Consider the following 22,509-nt stretch of genomic DNA (forward strand, 5'->3'; position numbering starts at 1 on the left):
ATCAACTCTTTAGTCTCGTACGTATTTAATATTAATTATTATATATAGTATACACTTAAATAAATAAATAATCTTAAATCGTAGTTTTACTCGTTATCACTTTATCAGTAACCTCCAATGCCGTAAGGGGAATTGCATGATTATAGATTATCTCATCTGTAATCAAGAGTACAAAATAAGCAATATTCTTATCACAATGACACAATCAAGTATCAACGGTCCGTCATAACTTTTTAGAAGAGTGTCGTCACTCGTCAGTGTTGATTGTATAACGCATTTCTTAAACTCGACGAATCATTTGTATTTGTCATCTTATTAGTTATTACTAGGTCCAGTCGTTAGATTGAATGAAGAGTCGAATACGCTTCACAATCGTCTCTTGCCGTGCCCAAGTGTGAAAATATGGCTTCGTCGCCGTCATGGGAAGGTACAATAAAATAATATATATCTTGGTTTCGTTTATAATGTTTGAATTATAGAGGCTCTTTTCTTCGGTATTCATAATATGCAGAACGCTGTCGAGTATATGACTGTTCGAACTTAGGTGGATTTTTTAATTAAAAAATACCCATACTGTGCACTCCAGTTGTTATTCTAAGCCTAAAACGGTTGAAAATGTTTTTAAATAGCTACCATAATTCAAGTGAAAACAATTTAATTAAGAAAACGCTCCTTAATTTAATTGTTTTTACTTTTTAAGTAGTCAGAATAAGAAATTTAAAATTCCTTTGAAAAATGTCATACTTAATTGACATTCGTTATTATTTATAGATTTGAGGAAACAGGCCAGGAGGCTGGAAACAGAAATCGACTCCATGTTAGTGTCATTAAGTAAAATAAGTACTAATAATCCCATGATGTATAGCGACGATGAATCACAATTGTTGTTGTCTGATGATCGATTTGAAACTGCTACATCTGAAATTGAAGAGCTGCTATCTAAGGTAAAATTCCCTCTACACAAATGTATAAAATTATTGGTCTTTGGATTTTTAGCTTAATACGGTCAATGAAAAAATGGGTGAATGGAGTTCCAACGGGGAACAATCTATAGTTTCACAAAATGTGCATACTGTACAGCGTCACAGAGATATTTTACAAGATTACACTAAAGAGTTTCAAAAAATACAATCCAATGTTAGAGCTCGAAGGGAAAGGGAAGATTTGTTGCATAGTGTTCGGCAGGACATTGAGTAAATGAATATTTCATATATACAACAAACCTGAATAAATTTCTAATTGGGAATTTTGTTTTTCAGTGGCTACAAGAATTCTGGAACAAAAAACAGACGTATGGATTTGTATGTCAAAGAACATGAACATGTACGTAATTCAGATCGTTTAGTATCTGATCAGATTGCAATTGCAATGGAAACCAGAGAACACTTGGTATCGCAACGGCATCATTTTAAACGTTTACAATCCAGACTTCATGATTTATCTAGTAGATTTCCTGCTCTCAACACCCTTGTACAAAAAATTAATATGCGTAAAAAACGTGATTCTTTAATAGTGGGAGGAGTTATTGTTATATGTACTTTTATAATACTGTTATACACTTTTCATTAGGAAGATTTTTGAATTGGTGGTTAATATATAAATGGGTATTAATACAAATTTTGTTTTTAAATAATTACAAAGATAAATTTATTTTTCTTACATTATATATTTTGTTTTAATTATATTTAATTGTAACATTATTCTTAGTTTATAAAAATTAGACATTTAAATCCAGTAGACTAAAAATCATAGGGCAGAGCTTTAATCTCGCTCAGGCATTCGTCATATAAATCTGAATAATTTTCATGCTTTCTAATAAGAACCATAACAGCAGATCTTTTGACACCCATTGATGAACCCAAATCTTCACGCGAAGGCACATAGCAGTAAGGCAGATTTTTTGTCTCGCATACACCAGGCATATGACTCATGATATCAATTGGTGAAACGTCACCAGCAAAAATTACTAAACCAGTTTCACCTCTTCGGACTCTTCGTTGCACTTCTTTTAGACCAACTCTTAAATAAGTCTTTTCTTTATGTGCTATAATAAAAATACATTGTTAATTATTGATAACAAATTAATGCACTAATAGTGATTTTTAGTTAATTTCACAATTTTAAGCACTTAATTGTGTAAAAAGATATTTTTAACACAGAACTTTTTGAAATAATTAGTATATACATTTGAATGAATCACTCTGTATAAGTTACTTTTCAAAATTTCAAATATGACAGCAGTTTAAAACAGTATTAAATAATTGGAAATGTCAAAAAATATATTTCTTAACAACATATTTAAGATTTTGAAAATAGTCATTCTTTGCTCATTAACTCAATAACTTAAAAATGTAGTTTTGTGGCTATGCACAAAATAAAAATTAAATACAGTGGATGTCGCTTATAAGACTCACTTTGTGCTGGTCCCAAAGTGAGTCTTATAACAGTTATAACCTATAGTAATAAAGAATTTTATAGGCAAAGTAGAAAAAAAAATAAAAATTTGAAAATTTTATTTTATTATTTTGCTTTTATTTTAATCTCCTTAAATGCATACATATTATGATAGTTGTATCAGGTAATCGGGAGAGTATTCATGACTTACAATGCACTACAATTATGATAACTGCAATAAGTGTGAAATGTAATGAACTAATGAAATTTGTTGTTCATACACACATTGTAAAGCATGAATCAAAAACAGGAATAATTAACAAAAATATTTTTAAATTTTAACTAAAAATGTTTATTTTCTAGTATTTTTTTTTATACAAAATTTGAGTCTTATAAGTTATTGCTAGTTTTTTTATAATGTATTTGGATACATCCGGACTGTTTCAGATGATTTTGAGTCTATTAAGCGGTATCCTCTGTATATAGTAAAATTTGTACAAATAGTATTTATGTATGATAAAAACAAATTTATAAATTATTCTATATTATGATTTATTTTTTTTAATTGCCATATTATACATTAAAATATTTACTAAACTTCTAACTAGTCATTTTGTCCAGCAAAATACTAGCTTTCTAAAATCAATCAAATTTTTGCCCAAGTCATAACACAAATTTTAAAAAAATGTGAATTTTGCAAGTTAAGTACTAGTTAACCAGTGTCTACATCTCTACATGTTAATACATCTCTTCATAAAACATAGAGTTTTTGATTGAAATTTTCTCATAACATCAGTTTAATCAGTAAATTTGAATAAAATAAACGTAGGCTCATTGTAAGAAATATAATTTAGTTAATCCATGATTAAAAAATTAAAATATATTAAAAAATTTTTTATTTTTTTTTCTTACGATTAATGATGACACCATACACTCATCTGTTGTCTTTGTCAAATGTACAACATTATAAATTTAATATCATACAGTAAGTATCTATATTAGTTAATTTGACATAAAAAGTAAATTGACTTATTATCAGGTTTAAAGGTAACAATAATATTTATGGTCTTAAGTTTTTTTTCCCCAATGTTTTAATATTAAAGCTGGTTGGTATGGCATTTACTTAAGAAAAATGAAAAACATAAATCAGTGCTTTTGCACAATAGTAATTTAGTTGAATAAAATATAAAATCATTAAGATTGATTAAACCATTTTAGCCTTTAAATATTAATTTTTTTTTTGTTAATAATATACATTACAATAATTGTATTATTTTTTTTAAATTTTTTTAATTTAAATGATTTTAAGAAGACCACATATATTATTTTTGTCTCATAAAATGCATAGTTAAGCAAATTTGCATTCAGCAAAATTCATGTTGTTAATAAATAATTGATTATCACTCTAATTGTTAATTTAAATATTAGATACAGTAAATTGACCTATAATATATTAAGAGTATGGTATAAATCTAGTTTAGCACCCCCTCGAAATTTTGATATTTTAAATTTTAAGTGAGTTGCTTATAGGTATAATAAAATATAAACATACTATTAATAATAAAATGTCTAAATACTTATAATTCGCTTTAATATTAAAATATAAAAAACACAGATTATATTCTAACTTTTGAATTATTTAGGTATATTTATTGTAATATTGAACTAATTGAGCTGAACTCATATTTTTTATAATTGTGAAACAGAGTAATACATACCTGTATTATGTTCTCTTAATACATACTTGTATTATGTTCTCTTAAGACCATATATATATAATCACCAGAATATTAAAATATATATTTTAATGAAACCATAGTTTTATATGACGATGCTTTGTAACATTGAGTAAATAAGGTAATCATTTTGGTTTGTTTAGTTAATTATTATTTTTAAGTAGAAATTAATAGGGATAAATGAAGTTATGACTACTGAAGATATAATGGGAGTAGTTTGAAAATTTAAATTTAATTATTATTTATTTATTTTAGTGGTACAAACCTTTCTTAACGAGTTTATAAATTTTTTTTGTAAGCGCTTTGGTTGCTAGAGGCTTGGAAATTTCATTGAGGTATTTGATTCTTGTAGAATATGAAATTTTTTTGTTGGTCGGATCAACTATGCTCGTGTCTTCCGTCATATTAAAATTATACGTTAATCGTTTGCCTTTGAAAAAATAATAACTTCGGAATTCACTGTTTAACGTTTTTAACTTAAAATAATAAATACAGTATTTGGCTAGCGTAGTAGTGTTTACCAAAATACCAAATGTGTTTATGTATATATACTGAAACGTCTGAAACTGAATAGTGTATACTATGAATTACGAATACTGTTTAGTGTTTAAGGTTATTTGTTTTGATCGGTCGGCATGTATTTTCTTGTCGCACGTGGGTAAATTGAATAACTGATAAGATAAAAAACCAGAAAGGACAATAAAATATTATTGATATTGTATAACACAAATATTCATGGAATAGAAAATTGCAAGAAAATAGAAATGATAATATACCTATATCATGAAAAGAACTACGACAATTGATTAACTGTGTTCTGTGCTAATGTGCTATGTTTGTAACACATTATATTCTATATTCTAATTTCTAAGGTATTATGGTTCTATTCCACTAAATCATTGTTCTGTAAGCTACTAAAAAAGTGAAAATACGGTTAAATAAAAATAAATTATACCTATAACCAAAACAAATTTGTCATGCCTATATCCATGCCGAAAACTTACGATAATAAAACATTTTTTATTATCCATTACAGAAGTTACCAGCATAAACAATCAATTGATTTACTTATGAAAGTAGGGATAGCATTAAGGCGAAGTTAATCGTTTGCATGATAGATAAACATCACATTATTGATCTAAAGAAAAGTAAGTTGTACGTGGTTGTACACACGATTTATGTATATTTGAAAGTACAATGTAAAAAAAATATGTTATCTATTCCATGGCTCTATTATATACTATTTCATGTTTGTACAATTCAATATTAAAAAAAAATGAGAACGCCACACGCCCACACTCGAATGCAGTGGCGTACACAGGATCTTGCAATTGTGAGAGGGAACTCGATTGCTTGAAAATAAATAACTATCAAGATGTAATAGACTCATTGACTTAAAAAAAAAAAAAATTGTTGCTTTTTTTATTTCTTACTTAAATTAAGCATAAAATCAAGAAAAAAATAACAAAAATAATGGGCCATAAAATATATTTTTATTTAGTCTAGGTTAGGTTCATTGGTAACATCAGTTCAGTTGTATAGTTGTAATTAGATAATAGATACCTGTGGTCAAAATCACAAAATAATATATATAATTTAATATATTTTAGTTCGTGGTTGTGGTAAATGGGTAAATAGTAAAAACACGCTTTGGGATACTATATTAAATCGTGGGTTGATTTAAAAACCAAAATAATTCCGTCAATGGAAGGTGGGCTTCAGCCCGTTAACACCCTTTCTACGTACACAACTACCACATGTTATCTTTGTCTTACATACGTATAACATGACAAATTTTCGTTTAGCAGAATCCATTTTATGCTGTTAGCTTTAATTTTAATATTACATTAAATTTACTTATTATCGAACTTAAAGGTAAGAATTTTACCTAGGTCATTACATAGGATTTTATTGATATTATAATTTTAAAGAGAGTTATGAACACTTTAAAGTTTTAATATTTTACATGGCTAAAACTCAGTTTAAAATTAAAATATTAATAGAAGCCTATGTGATGGCCTAGATAAAATTATTACCTTTAAATTTGATAATAGGTAAATTAAAAATTTACTCTAATATTAAACTTAACAGCATAAAATGGATTCTGTTGAATGGAAATTTAAAATTTTCAATGTTGTACATATAACATATGTAAGACGGAGATAACACTTGTGGGTGTGGCGTCCTCTTAATACAAACGTCAAGCATAGATTTAGAACGGTAAAAGTTTATAGATTGTACAGTGTGACCATAGAAAAGTTAATCATATGATGGTAGGCGGAGTCGACAAAGGACGACGCCATTTTGTCGATCCGTTTTGGTACTTGAACCTTACCCCATTAGGTGCGGAGAGCGGGAGAAGGAAATTGACTTTGGATTTGCGAGTTTTCATGTCGCATACTGCATAGTGCACACCTATTCACAATTCCTAAGCCTCAACGATTTTCTTGTTTTTGTTAGTGACATCAGTGTCTATTAACGAATCAATTCAATTACTTTATTTTCATTCACACGGTTCGTCATCTGTGTTCTGTCTTGTGACTTGCGTCGTTTACGCGATGGTCTAAGATCGATCCTAAAGTCAGTGGACTAATATTTTCATTGTTTCTTTGTTTTTAATTCCGTCTGAAAAGTGACGGACAATAGACGACCGAACAACGAATACCACTTAATATGGAAAGTCTGTGCAACTACGCCAGTGATGACGACAACAGTTCGAGTCCCCGAAGAGAAGTCGTTGTAAGTTTATTTTGCATTTATAATCTACTACCCAGTCACACTTTCATATATCATGACGTCAAGTGTTATAATATTATTATTAAGATATGCACTCTTGTATTTCATATCTTCATGGTCATATATATTTACACAGCTAGGCCTGTAGGCTATAATTGATTACTTATAATTGCGACTTAATGGTGATCTACATAGGTAGTAGTAGAACCTACGTGTTTAATGTTATCATTTTATCTATCAGTAGCTTAATGCGTCTTTACTGTAAAGACTTACATTAATTATCAGAAATAATGATCATTCTACTTGTATATTACTTACAACCATAAAGTTAGGCATTATTGCTATTTTTAAAAATAAAATAATATTTATCAAAGTACTAACCAACTAAAAATTATCTATACATGGCTAAATAAATGTATATCACACCTATTAAATATTTTTAGACTAAACTTACCAGAACTAATGGAATGGAAGCTGATGCAAATTATGAACAAGTTACCATGGATATGAGTGAGGTATGGATAAGTACAACATTAATCTATTATGATTAATGTTAATTAAGGGCACTTAAACTATTTTTAAGTTCATTAGGTAGTTGCATTTCTATATCATAACATTTATTATTTTAAATTATTACTTACCTTAACCTTTAACGTTGTAAAAAATATTTTTTTTAGATTTTAAGTGTGTATGATTTGTCATTTATATCAGTTATTTCCGGACAGACTGAAGAATATAGTCTTTAATGATGTCTATTGATTTAATTACATTCTCTAATTTTTTTTTTATGGTTCAGCATAAGAACAATTGGCATAAACTATTTTCTTATTATAAGTAGTGTTTACTACATCCATAAAATATTTAAATTGTATTATTTGTTTACATACACAACTATTTAAAATTATTAGTACTTAGATAAATACTTCTCTACTGTTTATCATAGTATGTTTCTAACTTTCATTTCCTCATTATAATAACAAAACTTGTTAAGAATATAATATAGTGGTACTAATATATTATAAATATAGTACCTAATGTATTTTTTCATTTTAATGATAATTATGTTGTTTTGGCTCGCAAAGATTAACTAAACAGTTAAAAGATTTTTAGTTACATATCTTAATTTCGTACATTTTATTTCCACTAAATCCTCATTATGATATTTTTGTTTTCATTCTGAAGATTTTATTAAAGAGACCAGCCATTCAGTATGATAACACAAGTCGTCCTGGTTAAATTCATATTACCAAAACTGAAGGTGGGTAAAAAATATTTTGAAATAGGCTATACAAAAAAAAAAAAAAAATTAAGTAAGCTAATTAATATACCTAATTCAACTCTAAAAAAAAGTAAATTCCGGTTAAAACCAATATTAACACGACATTGTTCTGAAATTATATATAAAATAGTCCACGAGTAGTCAATCGACTGTGGGAGAGTCTCTTGCCACTGATTGTTTGCGCCGCTCGAAGAGGAATATTGAATGCGGCTGATTATCAATACTGTACATTCACATTGGTGAGTAATAACAAAAACAATCAGGTAAACCCTTTCCCGCTAGACGTCATTCTCTGTGAGCTGTGGCCTTGAAGAAGGTATATTTTTTATTTATCATTAACTGCTAGGTCATAATTATTAATTTAAAATACCGATATTGACAATCTTCTTACTTTTTTTGACATATTCATATTTTTAATTATTAAATTATATTTGATATATCTTATCAATTATGTAATATTTATTATTTACATATTAAAACATAATTGACTGATAAATAAAACAAATATGTTTAATATGAAAAAAAAATGTTAATATATTTTTTATCTAATAATTAATTTAGTTATATATTTTCAGCAGGAATCAAACCATAGTTCAACCAAATCACCTCCACTTAAAAGCCAAACTTCACCTTCTAGTTCGGCATCATCCCCTACTTCTATATCATACACTTCGAGATCACGTCATACTAGTAAACATGGAAACCATAGTGATACAAAAATAAGTAGTTCCGATGAAGAAAAAAAAAGTCATATTCGTCATAGAAGGTATAGTTCCTTTTTATCTCATTTATTTTAAATTTAATGTATTGTTTTTATTTATATGTATGTATATAAATTAGAAATAAATCGAGAGATCGCCATAGTAAAAAGCATTCTCGTCGGTCAAGAAGTCGCAGTTGTGGTAGAAAACGTTCTCGACGATCTCGTAGTCACAGTCGTAGCAAAAAACGTTCACGTCGATCACGCAGTCGAAGTGAAAGGTATCAAAGTTTATTACATCACCTTAAATAACATAATATTCACTATATTTTTTTGTTTCTGATAAAGAAATAGTACTAGCAGGAGGTCTAGCCCACATTATAGACATGAAACAAAGAATCACAATAAACATAGTCGGTCTAAAAGTAAAGAAAAATATACATCATCACATAATTATTTCTTAGAAAAAAAGGCTAATAATAAACGGCAAAGTAATTATTTTTTTTTGTTAAATTTTATTTCAAAAAATTTAAATAAAGAAAAGTCCTATTTTATTAATGATTATAATTTAGTTTTAGATAAATTGGGGATTGAATTAAAAGTTCCAACAGTTGGAAATCCTGTACTGCCATCAACCACAACAGTCACTCCTCAACTGTTACTGCAAAAATCTATGGAAGCACAAGTTGAAAAAGTGAAAGTACAAACAGGAATAGAGTTACCATCTTATTATAATCCAGTAGCCGTAAATCCTAACAAATATGCTGAACAGATTCAAAAACGCAAACTGTTATGGGGAAATAAACAAAACAATGAGGTTGTTAAACAAATTGAAGAAGCTAAACCACCTGTAATAACTAACAACAAGACAGCAACCATTTGGCAGTCCACAAAATTTGGGGATCAGGATGGCAAAGTTACTGCTAAATTCAAAAGACTAATGGGCATCAAAGATAATGGGATTGGTAGTTAATTGTTACAAACTAGATTTTTTTTTTTTTTATAACAAATTAATTTTTATCATATAGGTGCTGATAATCAAACATCTCAACAAGGACAATCAAAAGATATTATTAAAAAACAAGAAGAAATGTTTAACTCGATGGAAAGTCAATATGAAGTCGCTCGCATGGCGACACATACTCATCGTGGACTGGGTCTTGGATTTGGTACATTTCAACAGCGGTAGATCTTATCTTTAAACATATAAATAAATATTGTACATTGAAACCACACTATTAGTATTTAATTTTAGGTTTCTTAATCTGAAATCTTTTGTATATTTTACACTTATAATTTATGTTTTATTTAAATACATAACTTAATTTTTGTTGTTGATATTATATTATAATCTAAATTCATTATAGTTCCATATGAGACCATTTGGTTGTTTCATTTAGTTCTTTATTATAAAAGTGTTTCTTGATTAAGAGTGCTACATTCTTTGCACCAATACAGCTCATTTCCATGGCACTTGCTACCCACTCTATAGCATTAATGTGATAAAGCCGATCAGCTATGTGAAAACTCTGCGATTCTGTTGGAACTTTATAATGAGGATATGCCAACCAATCTGCAACTTTAACATCACTTATATTTTCAAATAAATAGTCTATTTGATTGTTAGAGAGTGGTTGCTGAGAAAATATTTTCCAAACATTTAAACTGCCGGTTTCATTGACACCTTCAACATTACTGATTGAATTGAAAAACTCATTTTCATTGTTTGATATAATAGTAATTGGTAAAAGATCACCATCAGAGATGGGAGAAAATTTTGTTCTTTTTATCTCACCAACAACCAATGTACTTACTGTTTGGTGATATTTACCAACTTTATTCAATGCTAATGGCATGTTAGAAAAAGTGATTGGTATTTTTTGATTTTCTGCTAGGGGTGCAGCAAACACAACATAATCGTAAGTTGCTTTTTTTTTATAATTAGTCAACAATGTATAGGAATCATTGTTTTTAGTTATTTGGACGACATATTCAGGTACTAAATGTGCTTTGGATTTTTCAAGTAGTTTTTCTGCAACTCTTTTATTACCTCCTTTTACTGACCATAATGATCCATCCATCCCTGCCATAGAAACTGATCCTATATTAAAATTATAAACATTAGCATATTACAAGATATTATACCTTATATTTTTAATATAGGTCTTGCAGTAATTTAATATGAAAAATAAAGAATATATAATCCATAACTATTAAGTCCACAATATATTTATAATGAAAACTTAAATGTAAATGAACAATTTTTTTTGTTTTTTAGAAATATATTTTATTAAATTATTCACACAAATAATTAAATAATTTAAACAAGGTAAAATAAACCTGAATTTGATTATAATTAATTAAAAATTTACAAATTACAAATTCTTACCAACAAATTCATGAACATTGGTATTTTGTCCATAATTCACTCTAAGGGACGCCTGTACAAGTTCAGTGATTAAAGACTCAGAAAAATGTTCCTCATTCATGTATGCATCTTTTACTGATATATTAAGATAGTTGATAAATGAAGGATCCATTGCTTTTAGTAAGTCATATGTCGAATCAAAACTTATACTATTTGTCTGTAGTTCATAAATTCTAAAAACAGAACGGTTTTTTTTAAAAATATATGAGATTTTTAATATATTATTGCTAATTTTCTGACCTTTCAAATTTGTCAAGCATACTATTAATAAATTCTTGCAAACGTTTAACGCTGTAACCATATCGCCATAAAATATTCATCAAATTTACATAATAGTTGTCATTCTCGATAAAATCAAAATCTTTTCCATTGTGTAAACCAAGTCGTTCATTTTTAAATACTGACTTACGTTTTTGAAGTCCTGGTTTAAATAAAATTAGTTAAAGTTTGAACTCAAAAAAATGTATTGGATGACTTACCTAGATTACTTACAAAATTAAACATATAATTGTTTCTCTGGTGTATGACTGATCCACCAGTCTCATATTCATTACCATCACTCATAATTACTGTAGCTAGTCTTCCACCAACCTTATTACCCTCATATATACTTAGATTGACCAAATCCTTAAATATTTCCTTTAAAAAATATGCACAAGATGTTCCACCTATGCCACCACCGATTATTGCTGTAAAATAAAATATAACAATTTAAATTAAATATTCAATTTTAAATTCAATAAACAACCTACCAATATTTAAATCTGATTGAGATGTACATTTTAATAATGTTAAGAACCATATTACCATTTTCATCGAGTATTTCATTTTGTTTGTTTTATCTGGACTGAATAGTTATTTGAATTCATAGAACAATATTGAATGAGTAAATTAATAATAATTAAATTTTCTAAGATATGGAAAATATGAATTAATATTCGTTAATAATTCACTAGGTAACTAATTAACATATTATGTCTATTAATTAACGTTTACATTTTAGATAATAACTAAAGACTAAAGTAGAGTTGATTTTTGCTCGTTGAGTTTCAGTATTGATCAATACATGTACAATTGAACCGGAATTTCGAAATTAAGTTTTAACTGTGTAAAACCATAATAGGTAAACTATAATCTATATACAGTATATTTTGTAAATTTTGTGTTAAGTGTTTTCCAATAAAAATTGATATTGATAACAACTCAACTTATCACTATGATAACCACACTTGATAACTGACCGGCATAACTTTTTCCTTAAAGTTAAAATATATAATACAATGGAACATCTAACAAGCTTGAAGGATCTCTGAAAAAAATTTGTTGATTAGAAATTTTGTTAAAAATAAATAATAATTTTATCAATTGAAAACGTATGTTTAGTGTACGAAATGGCAACAAGTAATTTAATTTTAATTTTGATAATCTTTTACATAGGTATTATTACAGTATCATTGCATCAATGACAATAATCAAAAGTAGGTAGGTACTTACTGATCTAATCTAAGGGAATACAATTTAACGCTGTATTGCCTGTATGATTGCGCTCGATCGTGTACCTACATACTTATTCTCTCACATAATGTTTGCCGTCACACGTCTGATTGATGTGTGTGTACTTAATAAATAGGTACCTATGTTACAAATCACAATACAACATTTTTTAAATTTGTTGAAGAAAAATAATATATAAGTATAATTAATTCGTCACTTCAAAAGTTTTTGAATGAAAAATTTTATGGTCCTATAAAATAATTCATTGTTTAAAGAGTTTAATTAAATAAAGGTTCCATTATATAAAATAACAGGCCTTATTTATGTAATTATGTATCAAATTTCTGACGGCATTATTGAATTCTTTTTTACTAAGTTGAAAAGTTTATAAATTATAAAAATTATCGTTTATTTTATTTTTATTAATTTTTACTTTTTAGTTAGCGACTATGATAGCTCGATAATTAGTTTAGTAAAACAAAATTATGACCATAATATAGAGAAAAATAAAATAAAAATATAAATACAATATTAAATAACGAAACTAGCTTTCAATACGAAATTCATTATGTTTTTTTCGTGATAACTGCACATTTATTGTTGAACACAGAAAAAATGTTGAATGGGAGATATGTTAAGGAATTTCAAGTAATTGAGAAAAATTATATGCTTGGTGTGTAAAGAGAGTCAAATTAAGAGTAAATAAGAGAGGTTTTCAGAAGCTTTCAGTTAAATGTAACGTGTAATGAAGAGAATCATTTAAACCAAATTTATAGGTATCGAGTATAGAAGCGAATGTCTCACTTGAAGTCGATTTAAACGGACAATTTTTAATTAATTACTTTGATAGTTGTTAAAATGTTGGTTATTTTATTAATTTAGTAAAACAATATTGTTTCTTTTTAGTAGATATGTTAAATGAAGATATTTTAAAATTTTAACTTAAATTTATAATTATTGAAGATTAATTCTGGGATAATTCTCCGTTCAAAAAAAATTATGGGGGCATCAATACGTTACATTGAATATAAAAAAAACTGGGGCCTAAGATCATTTTATGATAGTAGGTAATGTGTAAAAATACCCTACAAATAAAATATTTGGTAAATACAGATAACAATTTTTAATGTAGTTAACAGAAAATATATTGAACAAATTTTATTTAGAAAACTAAACCATTAGTTATAAGTTGAACGGATACATGGCAAATTAACATAAAAAATAATAACTTTTAATAATTACATAAGTTTTTAATTAAATATTGAACAGACTTGTTTAAAATAATGACTTTTAAAACTAAAATATTAAAATATTCAAATTTTGTGTAAATAAAATAACTGTTGGATAAATTTCCAAAATATTTACCTATCCATCGGGTACCTATGTATACAGGATACAGCCTAAATATATGTATAAAAAATTATATTGTATAATATTGCCAATGAATAAATTTACTGAGGTTTCAATATTAGTCAACTAATTTTTCAGCAGTAATAATATTTATGAAATTGAACAGAGATTATTCAGATTAGTAAATAATTATAGCAAAATAATTAATAAGTAGGTAGGTAGCACTTTTCATTCAAAATATAATTTGTTTCAAATATGGTTAAGTGTAGTCATAGTAAATTAAAGGGTATAAACTGATAATTAGGTATAGGTTCGCGACGTATCTCCAACTAAAATCGTCGCAATTATATAACAATAATAATTGTTTAGTGGAAATTTATAATCGAACTTTTTCAATTTAATTAATAATTATAGTTCAAAATCGATTTGAATACATGCGTATTACTGACTTTTAAAGCTAAATAGTTATTATCTATTTATAGAGTTAGATGCATGTAAAATACATTTACTGTTTTTTAATTTTTTTTCTCATGTAAATGATTGACATATTATTCTTGATTAATATATATTATTACATATTTACATCATATTTATTAATAGTGTTTGCAGTTTAAAATTTAAATTTTAAAAAAGAAAAATGTTACCAAAAGAAATAATCAACCAGGATAACTATATTCTTGATATCAGAACAATTATGACGATTCGAACTAAAAGAAAAAGGTCATCATATTTTAAACAGTTAAAACCTATAATTTTAGCATTAAAATTATTCGGAGTAATGCCATTTATTACACACACAAGCGGTATAGTAAAAAAATGAAATTATTTATTTTTTAAATTTTACAGATAAATAAAATATTCAATTATGAACATCTATAAGTAGTAATATAGCTTTACTATTGTGTTAGACAATGAATTAAAATGTTGAAGAATATTGTTTAAAATAGTATAAACAAGTACATAACTACACAGGTGCCGAATCTTCCATTATTTTTATTAATTTTATTAAAAATAAATTGTTACCTATAGATGTTCTAAAGACTTAAGTGATAATTACAATGTACCAACATAGATCGTAATCGATAATTAGAAGCGTAATTATCATTGTTAAAAAAGTAGACAAGTATGTACCGCTCTGCTGTACATAAGGTTTCGAGTGGGTCACTATTATGGATGTGTTAATGTTAATTTTGAATTCAATTACCTACATATTATTGTATAAGAAAAACGATTCTGAGCACAAACGCTCCATCACTCTGTATCAATAAGTATATTTCATATTAAGTTTTTTTAAAGCATATATTAAAATCATTAGTTATTAATTCATTATATTAATTGACCAAGTTTCATGAAATGTTTTTTGAGAGTAATTAAAATAATTAATTTTATTAATAATATTACGGTGAATTGATTTAATTTTTCTCAAAAACATTGCATTTACTTATTATATTATTTATATTCTTAATACTTATTTAATTATTATAATAATATATATACCATATTATTATATTATTATTATTAGCTTTTGAGTCAATATTACATTACCGTAGAACAGTATGAACAAATTCATGGTATAAATAGGTAGATAGTATATTAAAATTAATTTATTTACAATAATAATAATATACGTAAAAGTTTTAAGGTACTTAATCATGGTTATAAAACAATTATTTTAATAATCATATGCTGGATTCATGTAAAAATTCCCGTTTTTCCTTAATTTTTTTCGTTTACAAAAATAAGTAAACGGTTTTTAATTTTAACTTCTTTAAAGAACAGACTAGATTCAATTGTTTATCCAATAATTGATAGTTGAAGTTGTTTTGGACTATTTATCGTCACACACACACACACACGACACACACATATATAAACCACATATCTTTGTAAAATCAATACATTCATCGCTCCGCTCAGAATCTAAAATTAATTGAATAATAAATATAAGTAGCTATTGTAGATAATTTTATTAACGATATTGAATATGATTCTAATATTTTTTTATCTTATTAAATAATACTTACCTTTATATATTTAATACTTATTATACAGTATTGACTATATTCTGTATCTATATATGAAATTGTGTATATTTGCAATTTTTTTTTTTATAGAGCCAGTGTTCACATTGTTCTCTTGGATTATGCTATACAGTTTGTCAACTTTTGTATGCTTAAATATTTTGTTATTTTATAAATTATATGGGGATTACAAATATTTTGTTAAATCAGATACAGTTCTTTTTAATTTACTTCATAGAGTTGCTGGAACTTCGATGGCACTTATTTGCTTTTTATTTCCTATTTTTTGGACTGACATGAAAAATATACCTGCATATTGGAATCGATGGAGTATTTTTCAAGTCTGTACACAATATTGTTTAAAAATAGTCAAACATCAATATTTATTTTTCAGGACAAATTTGAATTGTGTATGCGAAAACCTTTTCAATTAAATATGACCAAACGAGTATGGGTTGTGACAATATTGCCAACTGCTCTGATGACATTCAATATAGTAACAAGTTTAATATTTGTTAAGGGGTGGAAAGTAAATAATGCTATACTATTTATTGCCATATTTGGCATCATAAACCTAACAACTGGATATTTTTATATCAACTGCCACATATTTAGAAATGTTAGCAAGGATATAAATCAGCGTATTATGGTTAGAACTTAATAATTTAATAGTGATAGTCTTTAATGAGAATTTATAACTTTTAATACTGTTTGACTAAGTAGACTAATATTATTCACGATAAGGTAATACAGAACAAACGTTTATCTGTAGTTTTTACCACTCAAAGATAGTGGAAAATAAGATAAAATTAAAGTTAAATCATTATCTATATTAGTACAAAATAGTTTTTTTTAATATTATAAATATAAATTTTATAAAATAAGTAAATTATACAAAATATTCATTTATAATATGATAAATATTAATTTATGCTTCAAAAATCAAAATTAAAATATTATCGGTTACTAAATAATTGTGGACTTATGGGATTTAAAGAGTACAATACAAATATATCTGTAGATAAATTTCAAATACCTAACTAACTTGGCCGGAAATGAGTATAAAATAAATTGCGTTGGTTTATCATAGAGCGCAATTTGAATATCATTGAACGGGTCATTATATTTTAATATTTTTTTTGCATTAAGAAAGCTAATACTATTTACAATTTATTTAAACTAAATACAATTGTTAATTATAAAAATATGATTTCATTGAAGGAATTTAATTAAAAATATTAATACTACTTCGAATGTTACATATTTAATTATCTAGGAAGATTCTTGATAATTAAACAGTGATTATTATTATTTTGAACAGGAATTAATTGTAACTAAAGGATCGTCAACCAGGTTAAGAGAGTACACAGAACTTTGGTGTTATATGTCACATCTTATAACAGATTTTGGAATTGTTCATGGTGGAATTTATTGTTCTATTGCAATTGTCATATATATATCCAGTACGATATTATGGTTTTTTTTCACCATGACACTTGTGACCCCTGAAAAATATTTAGTTTCCGTTATAATTGTGCCGCTTGTATTTACAAATTCTATACTTATGGTATATAGTGAAGCTTCGTACATAGCTCTTTCAGAGGTACCTATACTTAATCTAAAGTATTGTTTTGATTGTCAATTATACAATTTAAATTTAATATATTTACCAATTTGAAAGTATTCTAAACAATTTTCCAGGTGGGAAAGAAATTACAATGGAAAATCCTGAATGCAACTATGAGTGGTGTTATGGAACAAACACAGAGAGAAGTAAGTCGTATTTGTGCAGTTGTGTTGATTGAGAACTGTGATATGGATTGATAAAAAAAAAAATAAAAATAAATAAATAGAATTTACTTGAGTTACCTACTACTTTTTTGTCTTATACATTTACCGTGGAAACAGGAAACAAAATTAACTTGAGTTATGGCATTTTACATAAGGTACCAGGTATCAGTGAAGTCAGTGAAAAGTGATAAAAGATAAAAAACAAAAACCATTATTTTTATGTGTTGAAGGATATTGATCAAGAAAAAAAATTGAAAAGTAGAATCATGGTTTAAAATGTTAAAACAATCGCTCTGAAAAATCATAAAAACTGAGTTACAACTATTTTCATTGCGAGTATCGTATTGCTGTTCGAAGCTTTTCATAACGCTCATTTAAAATGGCTTTGTCAGAATGTCTGCTAACTAATCTTTCATTTCCAAAAATTTTAACAAAAAATGTTGTCTTCATATTTTTCTCTGATAAAATGATAACGAACATCTATATGTTTTGTTCGTTTGTGAAACTTTAGATTCTTTATCAATCGTATGGCTCATCGATTATCGATGTATATAATGTTGGTTGAGTTTTTTCCTCAGTCGTTAAGCTATGAATACCTATGTTTTATTAATCTAATTATACTCTGATATCGATATATGTGTTTGTATATTGCCAGTATAGTCTGTATCATCATATATTTCTAATGTTAAATTTATTATTATTAAAATATAGATCATAATTTATTTTTTCTTCATGTAACGTATAATTCGTTTTAACTAGGTTTCAATATACCTACCTTTAATAGATTAGTTAAGAAATTACTTGCATCATTAATCGAATATGCTATAACTGGTCCCGTAACTTGTGATAAAAATAACAAACTTCTTACCGTTTGTCGATAGTAAATAATTCATTTATTTGATGTGATAAAACGTTTTTTAAATCAATACTGTTTGACCTACTTTTGGTACCTGTCGATAATTCTTTTACATCATTCAAATTAAATTTTTGTATGATAAAATGTGCGTAATTACTTTCATTAATAAATATTGAACTGCTTTTTAACTATAAATATTTATATCAAGAAAATAGTTCAATAACTCCGTTGTCATCTGAAATTATGTTTTGAACGCTGTTATTAGTTGCTCTATTGATTTTTTATTTTATACAACTATCAATTATTAACCCACTGTTTATAAAAAATAGCTTAGCTAAAATAATTTTATTATCCTTTAAATTAAATGTGAATACACAAATATCAGCTTCATTAAATTTGAAATTGAATTTACAAAAATATTTTGTAAATCTATTCTAATATCTCGGTGCTTGTTTTAATTTGTATGTATAGACTTTTATTTAGTTTACACACTCGATCTGTATTATATTCATACCTTATTGGTTACGTCATATAGATTTCTTCATCCAAAAGTCTGTACAGAAATTTAATTTAAATTTTTTTACCAAATTTTTTCAATTTGAGATTTTCATTCATTGAAATTAATAATATAGCCCTAACTGATTTATAACAAACTATTGGAGAAAATCTTTCTTTGTAATCTATTCCGTATTTTTGTGAATACTCTTTTATCATTAATCTATTCTTAAACCTATTAATATTACCGTTTTTCTTTATTTAAAAGCAAAGAGATAAAAATATATTTTAGTATATTGAACACACAGGCAATACAATAATGTATTTAATACAGAGTTTTAAATTTAATCATCTTCATACATTAATGAATAATGACCATATGATTCTGTTACAGAAAAAACGACTATGTAATTTACATTTGTAATAATATGTTTTTTTTTTTAGTTTTATTTAAAATAATTATTTATAACCTGTAATTTGTGTATAATAAACAAATTTGATAAACAATGACTTAAATTACACAAGTTAATTAAAATGAGGAGGTAGATTACCTATCCATTGATAGAACATAGAACCCTTCAGAGCATAATAATTGTATTAATTAAGGAGGTCTCTACACTATTGTCTTTTGAGACGACGTGGGAGTTATCGGGTAGTGTGCGTGAGGATAGGGGTGAGATGAGTTCAAAATTAGAATGATGTCGTAGTTTCACATGAAATTTGGCATAGTAATTTTTAGCTAGTTGGTCAACCGTGTCAATTTTTAAGTCTGTGTAGTGTTAATAACAAATTGACGCAACAAATATGCATTAAAATAAGGTATAATCTTATGTAATAATATATTAATTATATTTTCAACAAGTTGTTTTTACCATAAGGTTTAGCTAATCATTTTTTATTTTATTTTAAAAGATATTTGCCTTAATGATTAAGGTTTAATCTGTAGGATACAATTAAAATTGTGATAATAAATTAAAATAAATGTGATAGTAAATTGATTCATAAAAAAAGTTTTCCAGTAATGAAACTATTTATATTTGTATGTTAGTTATTTTATTATTATTATTATTATTTATTTATTGGTTTATAAGAATTCAACAAGATTTTTACCTTTTATTTGAATATTGTCCAACATCTCATTTTTAAATTTAATATAAATCAAATCTATTATTGATTTCAAATACATTTCCATTCTTGAATTTAATGGAATATAAATAGTGCCAATAATTACTAAAAAAAGTTTCAGTTTTCATTTTTTCAATCCCAGTGAAATTAATTTCATCTAGTTTAAATTATTTTTATGTAATATTGATTTTTTTGGTTGTAGATGTTAGAGCACAAAAAAAAGGGAAAAAAGTAATTTTTTTTTTGAAAATAGCCCACTATCGGTTTTTGCCGGTTTTTTTTTAATGAAATATTACGATTTTTTAGTTAGTAGAATGCTATAAAAGTCTGCATAATAGGTTAGAATGTTTGATGCACTGTCGCTCTACCTATTCATCATTCATGTAATTATTTATATAATTTTCGAAAATTTTACAACAAGAGGCCCCGAAAATCTGTTTTTTTTAAGAAAATCATGTTTCGAGCGATATCTAGGTAAAGAAGTAAGTTTTGAAGTTCGAAACTTCACATATACCATTAGACGAGGTGCCAGAAAACTATGAGCACAAAAAAAGAAAAAATATGCAATATTTTTTCTTTTATGACCCTCAGCCACCTGTTGATTTTTATTTTTGTTAAAAACCTAGTATTACATATTTTTTAGACTGTAAAGTGTTTTTAAATGTGTGATTTATGTAATTATGTGTATTTTTTAATACTTATGACAGGAATTAGACAATTTATAATATTATAAGTAGAACTTTAATGAAAGTTACAAAGTTAATATTGTTTAAACTAATTTTTTAAAATTTTCTTAAGTATTGAACTAAAAAAATATTCATATAAAACCATTTTTACTTTTTATTTTTCAAATAGGTAGCTTAAATCTTTTTCCGTTTTTCAAAATTTGCCACCTGGAGCAAATGCTCCTTTTGCACCTGGGTTACTGCGGCTCTGCCTACACAAACAGGAAAGCTTTAAAAGGGTTTATATTAGTTAATAGTTTGTATTATTGGCTTGTTATTCGTGTATAGTTTGTCACTATAAAGTTTTCGGTTTCGATTGGTATGAATTATAAATATTGAAAATAACTGGGGAAAAATGGCTCTTTTTGAAACTCCAGCTTCAATATCGTTATATTAGAAAAAGTAGTTCCATAATGGATTTAAAGTGTCAGTCATCAAGATATAATTTTAAGAAAATATATAAGTTGAGGGTAAAAATTTCTTAAATATGTATTACACTTCTTTGAATTATATTCTATTAAAAGTCGGCGATATTTAGAGGAAAATTTGCAAAGGTGTAAATTAATTTTTTTAAGAGTCAAAGAACCATTGAATGTTAATCTCCAATAGTGCGGAATAGTGTAGATCGGGATGATATAATAAGAACTTCCATGAATTAGATGTAATTTTGATTAAATATTTGATAAATTAAAATATTACTTATAATTTATTTTAGGTACAAGATCTTTTAGAAACGATCCAACATTGTAGAACGAATATTACTTTTGGTGGTTTTTGTGACGTTAATAGAGAACTTTTTATCAATGTAAGTTCCTTGTATATAATAGGTACACGAGTATTTATTTTCTTATATTTATTCATTATTATATTATATAATAATACATTTTTTTGAATATAAAAAATATTTTATTGACCAAAATTGATAAAACTAATATATATATATTATTATTTTTTTAGTTTATATTTGCTGTATTTTTTAACTTGGTTGTTGCATTTCAATCTCAAATAATTCCAAAACAATATACAATATCAGTTAGTTGAAGTATTTTTGTTAAGGTAAAACTATTAAAAAATCATAAATAATCATATGGGATAATTATATTCATAGGTAAGTATTAGCTTACTACTTTATCTAAAAGTTATTAATTATTGGTATTTATAGTTATTTTTACTAGATGCAATAGATGTATATTGTTAAAGATTTGCACTGCAACAGTTAAAATTATTTACATTTTTCGATAGATGTCTGAGGATTTATTATAAGTATTTAATTATCGTAGTCAAAGTATATGAAAATGTTGAAATTTATTATAATACTAAAATAAATCGTCTAATTATTTATTTAAAATAAAGTAATATAGGACATAGGTTTATTGTAT

The 22,509-nt window shown here is 26.0% G+C and overlaps 5 protein-coding genes across 8 annotated transcripts; 3 read left to right on the top strand and 2 right to left on the bottom strand.

The window, feature by feature from the left end:
* The first annotated feature begins 206 nt into the window (after nucleotides 1-206).
* Nucleotides 207-1,664, top strand: LOC112601708 (Golgi SNAP receptor complex member 1). Its single transcript, XM_025349455.1, has 4 exons — nucleotides 207-427; nucleotides 772-944; nucleotides 997-1,193; nucleotides 1,260-1,664. The coding sequence occupies exons 1-4, from the start codon at nucleotides 403-405 to the stop codon at nucleotides 1,567-1,569; spliced, it is 705 nt and encodes a 234-aa protein (XP_025205240.1). The 5' UTR covers nucleotides 207-402; the 3' UTR covers nucleotides 1,570-1,664.
* Nucleotides 1,647-4,754, bottom strand: LOC112601709 (H/ACA ribonucleoprotein complex subunit 2-like protein). The gene is made up of 2 exons (XM_025349456.1): nucleotides 4,396-4,754; nucleotides 1,647-2,044 (listed from the first exon to the last, which is right to left on the bottom strand). Exons 1-2 carry the CDS (start codon nucleotides 4,532-4,534, stop codon nucleotides 1,740-1,742), a joined length of 444 nt encoding a protein of 147 aa, XP_025205241.1. The 5' UTR covers nucleotides 4,535-4,754; the 3' UTR covers nucleotides 1,647-1,739.
* Nucleotides 4,755-6,452: 1,698 nt separating this feature from the next.
* On the top strand, nucleotides 6,453-10,118 carry LOC112601663 (arginine/serine-rich coiled-coil protein 2-like). Of its 3 annotated transcripts, none has more exons than XM_025349393.1 (7): nucleotides 6,453-6,869; nucleotides 7,310-7,381; nucleotides 8,721-8,911; nucleotides 8,986-9,126; nucleotides 9,194-9,336; nucleotides 9,418-9,810; nucleotides 9,874-10,118. In XM_025349393.1, the coding sequence occupies exons 1-7, from the start codon at nucleotides 6,804-6,806 to the stop codon at nucleotides 10,032-10,034; spliced, it is 1,167 nt and encodes a 388-aa protein (XP_025205178.1). In that variant the 5' UTR covers nucleotides 6,453-6,803; the 3' UTR covers nucleotides 10,035-10,118. The 3 variants fall into 3 exon arrangements, with proteins under 3 accessions (XP_025205178.1, XP_025205179.1, XP_025205180.1); XM_025349394.1 differs by having other exon boundaries at nucleotides 8,724-8,911; XM_025349395.1 differs by lacking the exon at nucleotides 7,310-7,381.
* A 9-nt stretch (nucleotides 10,119-10,127) lies between these two features.
* Nucleotides 10,128-12,431, bottom strand: LOC112601662 (prenylcysteine oxidase 1-like). Of its 2 annotated transcripts, XM_025349391.1 has the most exons (6): nucleotides 12,270-12,431; nucleotides 12,026-12,120; nucleotides 11,753-11,962; nucleotides 11,514-11,694; nucleotides 11,235-11,446; nucleotides 10,128-10,946 (listed from the first exon to the last, which is right to left on the bottom strand). In XM_025349391.1, the coding sequence occupies exons 2-6, from the start codon at nucleotides 12,099-12,101 to the stop codon at nucleotides 10,207-10,209; spliced, it is 1,419 nt and encodes a 472-aa protein (XP_025205176.1). In that variant the 5' UTR covers nucleotides 12,102-12,120; nucleotides 12,270-12,431; the 3' UTR covers nucleotides 10,128-10,206. The 2 variants fall into 2 exon arrangements, with proteins under 2 accessions (XP_025205176.1, XP_025205177.1); XM_025349392.1 differs by having other exon boundaries at nucleotides 12,081-12,429.
* A 2,323-nt stretch (nucleotides 12,432-14,754) lies between these two features.
* LOC112601598 (gustatory and odorant receptor 22) lies at nucleotides 14,755-22,328 on the top strand. The gene is made up of 9 exons (XM_025349301.1): nucleotides 14,755-14,920; nucleotides 16,232-16,274; nucleotides 16,377-16,479; nucleotides 16,533-16,787; nucleotides 17,460-17,741; nucleotides 17,840-17,911; nucleotides 21,846-21,935; nucleotides 22,088-22,162; nucleotides 22,293-22,328. Exons 1-9 carry the CDS (start codon nucleotides 14,755-14,757, stop codon nucleotides 22,326-22,328), a joined length of 1,122 nt encoding a protein of 373 aa, XP_025205086.1.
* Nucleotides 22,329-22,509: the final 181 nt, after the last annotated feature.

Source organism: Melanaphis sacchari, unplaced genomic scaffold, assembly GCF_002803265.2.
Source record: "Melanaphis sacchari strain LSU unplaced genomic scaffold, SCAv2.0 Contig7_pilon_pilon, whole genome shotgun sequence".
Taxonomy (NCBI): Eukaryota; Metazoa; Arthropoda; class Insecta; order Hemiptera; family Aphididae; genus Melanaphis; species Melanaphis sacchari.